The sequence below is a fragment of the Mastigoproctus giganteus genome, chromosome 7 (assembly GCF_048544385.1).
Source record: "Mastigoproctus giganteus isolate SK-2022 chromosome 7, ASM4854438v1, whole genome shotgun sequence".
Classification (NCBI taxonomy): domain Eukaryota; kingdom Metazoa; phylum Arthropoda; class Arachnida; order Uropygi; family Thelyphonidae; genus Mastigoproctus; species Mastigoproctus giganteus.
This window is the reverse complement of record NC_143581.1, coordinates 43,530,727-43,537,606: the sequence shown is the minus strand read 5'-3', so window position 1 is coordinate 43,537,606 and position 6,880 is coordinate 43,530,727. Positions and strand designations below refer to the sequence as shown.

The 6,880-nt window shown below is 32.9% G+C and overlaps 1 protein-coding gene across 1 annotated transcript; it reads left to right on the top strand.

Moving 5' to 3' along the window:
- Positions 1–5,223: 5,223 nt before the first annotated feature.
- LOC150082853 (zinc finger MYM-type protein 1-like) lies at positions 5,224–5,715 on the top strand. Its single transcript, XM_090378300.1, has one exon. It carries the CDS (start codon positions 5,224–5,226, stop codon positions 5,713–5,715), a length of 492 nt encoding a protein of 163 aa, XP_090234426.1.
- The last annotated feature ends 1,165 nt before the right edge of the window (positions 5,716–6,880 follow it).

Here is a 6,880-nt window from a genome sequence, read left to right as displayed (position 1 = left end):
ACAAGCTGCAAAAAAAAAAAAAAAAAAAAAAACATGTAGTGCCCATACCTTATTCTGGTCACATAGAGGACAGCGGTAAATGTTTGAATATCCGTCGTGATTTAGTTAATAAAGGAGCCACAACAGCAGAATTTGTTGTTGTCATTTTTGTATTTTCGAGGCATTACCATGAAGTGTTTCAGTAATTCACCGAATCTTACCCGAAACAATTTATAATAAAATAATTAAATTATGATATAACAAGGATATGTGATATCTTCAAACAATTCCATAAATATGAATGTATAAACAATATAAATAAATAATACTGTAATTATATTCATGTAGGTTAACTGAATAGGCATGGGAGTGGTAAATTAGTCTCATCAGTTCATCTAATCAGTCTCGTCACAAAAACCACACGTGCTAGAAAAAACCAAAAACAGATTTGGAATCAGGGTCCAAAGATCGATCTAGCCCACAGATTTCTTCCAGATGAAAAATACTTGTTGACCTGTGATATTTATAAAGTACTTTCATACTTTCGTTGGATTTCGACGTTAAAACTTGATACAAAGATAATACCTCTCCCAATTAAACACTGTCTTCATTGTCTCAGATTAATTGCCAGGGCCGTTCAGATCATGAAGCATCAATATATGGTGTCTGCAAATCGTGTGCGTTCTGCGCAAATCGCGTGGTGCCCTCGTGGGTAGCACAGTTGGTATAATCACTGTCCTCCCCACACCGAGTAGAAAAGACCTGAGTTCGATTTCCGTCGATGACGTGTAGAATTTTTATGGGTCTTTTGCACAACGTGGCTTAGTTAGTCGGTCTCAGGAGAGGTTAGCATGGTTATTTTTTTCTCCTTCAAAAACTCAGGTTTTTAGTCCAGCAAACAGCAAATCGACACAGAACACACTCAATTTACAAACATATTCGTATTATATACGGCGCACCATGACCTAAGTTGCTGATGCGCCTTACACCCTACAACAACAAGTAAATGTGGTTTGTCTGTTTGTAGCAACAATAAATAAGTAAATCCGAAAAACTCCCTCACTTCATAAGATTGGCTAACTGAGCTACAAATGAACAGACCTTAACAGGTTCGTAACGTCATCGACTGGATTTTAGACCAGAATTATCCGCTAACATAAAAAAGTGATTAAACCTGCAAACAGCGTATTTCAAGATAACTATTTATTCCCATAAAATATGAGTGTGGGTGTTTTCTTTTCATCTTTGAGAACAGCAAAAGGATCGCTTTTTGCACTTTAGAAACATATAAAGGAGGGAGGAGAAAGAGAAATAAAAAAAAAAAAAAATTCTACCATATTAAGTGAACAAAAACGGAGACCAAAAGTGTCGTTATTGAAGGTACTTTTGCTGGGAGTAAGGTGTATCCGTTGTCCCTACAGTACGATAAATAAGAAAATCCAACAATAGATTGCGTCGATTTGTTTAGCACTCGATAGAGAAAAACATGAATTTTCACTTTCGTGTGAAAGACTGAAAGCATCCAACATCCCATTTCTTTCAGCGATTCCCTCGATCTCTGCAGAAATCTCGAGTACTGTATTTAGGAAACTGAAGAGCAACGAAATAGTTAAAATGTTTTTGCTTCGTCCACGACGCTATTTTTTTGCTGAAAAATGCTAACACTCATTAAAGTCCTCATTTTAATTTATTTTCTTTTTAAAAATTAATTCATTTAATTAATTTCATTTTTAATTAATCATATTTAATTAAGTTGGATTAATTAATTATATGAGTAATATTTTAATTCATTTATCATTTAATTAATTGCATTTAATTATATTTTTAATTAATCAAAATGTATAAAAATATGTCTGTTTTCAATTAATAAAAGGGCAAATGATGAACTTTAAAAAAAGAATATAGACACGTCCTATCACTTGTGCCATTACAAAAAGGCTAACAATAATTGCCGATTATGAATACGTATTAGTTTTTAGGCACGTTCGCATAAGCACCTATTATCCTCACCATGTTCATCTGTCCCCCCGTCCGCATGTAATAAATCGACTCCCAGTAAAACGAAGTTCCTGAAATTTTATATTTGGATCTTTTAGTACATGTAGAATCTGCCCAAATTTGATTAAAATGGGCCAATTGAAGTCGGGCAATTATTATTTATTTTTTTCATACATATCACATAGGCTACCTATATAATGTCTATAAAAACAGTAGCACTGGATAATTTATTTGTTGCCGTGCACTGAAGGAAGGAATGAATGGGTAATATGGTAGATGCACAGAAACGGAATGGTCCCGTTTCTCGGTTTCGCGAATAAAAGCTGCTGCAGCTTGAGAAAGGCGTGTTTTTGTTATCAGTTTACTAAATACATAAATCATAAATCTGTTTGTTCATTATATTAATCAGCAAAAAATGTTAAATACATGTTATATTTTCAATTGTTATTAAAAATACAGGGAGAAATACGGTAAACCGAATTATGAAAGCGTTTTACAGCATACTACGATTTTTTATTAATTTTTTTAGTATAATAAGAGCTATATCTGCTCAATATCTCCTTTATTTTTTGTTACTTTCAGTAAATAATACAGGGATTACCTCGATCTCTTTACAGGAAGGCTTCTTATCCAACTCTCCTAGTCCATCACGTAAATTAATTAAAATACAATGAATTTAATAAACTACATTTTAATGTGTTCCATAACGATAGCTACGACATCGACTTAATAATCCGGAATCACCGTCGAGGCCCCAAACTCCAAAACTATTAACCGTGACGCAACCATCAGTATAGGAAAACATTATGTCAAATTTACCCATAGTAGAAAGAACAACTAAATAAAAAATACATGAAGACAGATTTCTTCTTCCTTAAATTAGACGGAAACGTTTCGATACTTCGTGTTCACAGGACGAAATATATATTTTTTAAATCAGTGTGAAATACGCGTTGAATTTCACGCACTGTCATTAAAAAGTGTTACAGAACGTGAATATTTCGTTGTAAGATATGTGTAGTGAAGTCAAACAATTACTTTTATATACAAGCATTGAATTATTAGTTAATCAGTTAGCAATTCATAGATAACAAGATCAGTTATTTAGTTTTCACTTCTGTTAATCGCAGAGAAAGAAAAAATCAATTAATTTAAGAAATGAATACCGAACTCGCCTGAAATATTAATTAACTTGTGTTGACTGTATCCCTGGTTTTTATTTTTCCAGAAATTTTTATCAAACCATTTTAGTATCATGCATATATTTTTTAATCCGTACGGGCTCGAAACGATACACTAGGTATATACAAGTAACACTTCACTTAATTCGGATTCTCTAAAATTCATACTACTTTATGTACCTGTTTCTTTTAAGCAAAATGTAGATTTTTATACAATTCCAAACTTCCTTCAGATTTCGCAGTCATCATTTTGTGGAAGAAAGAAACTCATTAAAAAGCAAAAGTTCAACTTTTGTTGTATAATGCACCTGTACATCCTTCCACTGACATTTTATCAAGCAACAATGGCAATATCAAGTGCTATTTCTTATTTTCCAATACACCCTCACATAGTCTATGGATCGGCGAGGATGGGAGGTGACATTCAGCTCTAAACGTCTGCATCTTTTTGACGATTGTGAGCAGGGAACAAGAGAAGAAAAGATATTGGTCAAAAATTACAACATAAAAAGTGCTGCTTACAACTGGATTGTTGGAATGAAGTGAAGCAGAGTACAATAGCCAGCTTGATGGAACAAGCCAATTAAATGATGACGATGTTCTTAATGATTTAGATGGAATAAAAAACGAAGAGTGTCAAAATGTGTTGCACAACAGTGGCGAAAAGGATAATAATTTGTACGATGTGAAAATTGACTAGAAGATGAGTCTGCGTACCACACAGAGGCGAATTAAGCCGTAAGCGGACTAAGCGGCCGCGTAGGGCCCGGAATACTATGGGGCCCGAGGTCTTAAAATGTCTTTTCATCAGGATTCGAGGAAAATTATGTTTTTTTTTTTTTTTTTGTATACAATCAACCTTCCTATAACGCGGTATTATTTAAGCTTTTGAAGGGAATTTATTTGAGTTTTGGCGGGATTCTAATTTTTAACTGGACATCAGGGGATGAAACTAGTATAGCATAAATAGGCCCAAATTAAGTAAATATATTTTTTTTTAATTACACAAAAAAATCGGCCCCTCCAAAAATAATAATTTGATTTAAATTTAAATACGATTTATGATATGCGGAGAGAGGGCTACATATAAAATAAAAATTTGAGGTTTGTAATTTTTTTTAGTTTAAAAGCAAAATGCCCTGACAGGCATTTTGCTTTTAAACTAAATGAAACTTTTTTGTAAGAAAAACGATCATAATTCGGAAAATATAAGAAATATCAATGATTTCTTAATTATCGTTGGTCGGGAGACTATACAGTAATTTGTAGATTTTTTTCAGAATTTTATGTCCAGTGGTTACGAAATGCGGCAATCAAAGGGTAAAAATGGGGGATCTTTGAAAAAAATATATATTTTTTTTCTTAAAGTGTAATATATGGTTGGAAAGATCTCATTACGTAGAATAAGTCTGGATTATTTTTAAATTTTATTCACTAAAAAATGACGGTGTGGGAGGGCGTGAAAGTTTTAATTTTTTGACATTCATTGTACCTAGCGGCATTTCGTAACCACTGGGCAGAAAATTCTGAAAAACTTCTCCAAATTAGCTTAATGTGTGCTGATCAACGACAAATAACAACAATATTGATATCTCTTGTATTTGTAATTCTGAAATTTTCTGCGACAAAACGAGCAATTTTTCAAGGTTTTTGAACGACTACTCCAAAAATAATAATCCGATTCAAATTTCAATACTATTTCTGATATGCGATCAGAGGACTACATATATGGTAAAAATTTCAAGTTTGTAACTTTTCTAGTTTAGGAGCAAAGTGGCTCTGACATCCGGGCAGACAGACAGACAGACAGAATGACGAAACTAATAGGGTTCCTTTTCTACTTTTACGGAACCCTAAAAAGGAGCCTCTTTGAAAGAAATCAAATGGAATTATGGAAAAGAGAAATTGGCTGATATTTTCAGAAACAAGCAAAGTGTTTACTGCTTGCAAACTCTTTTCAACAATAAAGTCTAAATTAATAACTGGTTTACAAAATCGGAGATCAATAACTGTTATTTTATCGGACCCCGAAGTTTCAAAATAACACATGTCAGCCATGTGTACTATGTATAAAAGATTAACAAAATTCAATAGAATTGATACTCAACTATTACAGGAAAAGGAAAAAGAAGAATGTTACTGGAGAGAAGTGTTGAAAAGAATTGTATCAACAATAAAATTGTTGAGTCGCTTAGGATTAGGATTTAGGGATCACGATGAAAGCAAAGATTCCAATAGGAAAGGAAATTATTTAACCTGCTTGGAATATCTAAGCGAATACGATGAGTTTTTGAAGTTACATCTACAAAAATATGCCAACCAAGGACGAAGAAATGTAAACTATTTGTCTCATATTATTTGTGAAGAATTTGTAGGTCTTATTGGAAATCAAGTAAGAGCGGAAATAATTGAAGAAATCAAATCTGCGACTTATTATAGTATAATTGTTGATTCCACTCCCGATGTTTCGCATGTCGATCAACTAACTTTTGTGATAAGATATGTTTCATCCTGTGGATATAATGGAAAGATTTGTGGAATTCATTCCCATAGATAAACACACGTCTTCATATTTGGAACAAGAAGTTTTGCAAACTTTAATAAAATTAGGAGTGAACATTAAAAACTGTCGAGGACAATCATTTGATAATGCTTCTAATATGTCAGGGAAGTACTCAGGTTTGCAAGCTCGTATTAAAGAACATAGCCCAAGTGCGGTTTTTATTCCGTGTGATAATCATTCCTTAAATTTAATTGGAAATTTCGCTGCAGAAAGTTGTAGCGCTGCAATTGAGTATTTTATGTTTGTGCAGAATTTATTCACATTTTTTTCTGCGTCAACCCATCGCTGGAAAATTTTTACAAGAAATCTATAAATGTGTAAACAATCCGTCAGTGAAAAGAGTTTCTAATACAATATGGTCAGCAAGAGCAGATGCTGTATTAGCTATAAAACTTGGTTTCACCCATGTAAAAGAGGCTTTAACTGAAATTTGTAATTCAGAAGAAGAAAAAAAAGGTACCATAGTGGAGGCGACTTCACTTCTGAAGGAAATGGACAAATATGAAACCGCCCTAATGACAGTGATTTGGAATACTATTTTACAAAGAATAAATGCTACTAGTAAATCACTGTAATCAGTGGAGTGCGAACTATTGAAAGGATCTACCCTACTGAAGTCATTAGAAACTTTTATCAATAATTTCAGAGAAGAATTTGAAAAAGTTGAAAAAGAGGCAACTGATTTATCAGGGCTATCATTTAATGTGGAAGATGGACAAACTCGCAGACAACAAAAGAGAAAAATGTTTTTCGATGAAAACAAAAAAGTCGGACATGAATTTACAATAAGAGAAAATTTCACACTCAATTCGTTTTATGTCATATGTGATAACACCAAGACAGAACTATCTCGAAGAACTCAGACGTATGAAGTTGTTGTAGAGCCTTTTCGAATACTTTTTGATTGGAATTTATCAATAGAAGAAAAAAAGAATGCGATAAAAAGTTTAAGGATATTTACAAAAATGACATTGATGTTTGTAATTTTGAAGATGAATTTGACCATTTTTTAATATTTTTAAAACAAAACGAGGACACCATAAAAACCACACCAGACATCTATCGAGCCGCCAAAGAAATGTCTTGCACATTTCCGAATGTTGTTGAAATATTATTGAAATTTTTTTTAATTCCCTTATCTAATGCCTCAGGAGAAAGA

Coding starts and splice junctions, on each gene's coding strand:
- LOC150082853 (XM_090378300.1), top strand. CDS start 5,224: ATGTATAAAAGATTAACAAAATTCAATAGAATTGATACTCAACTATTA.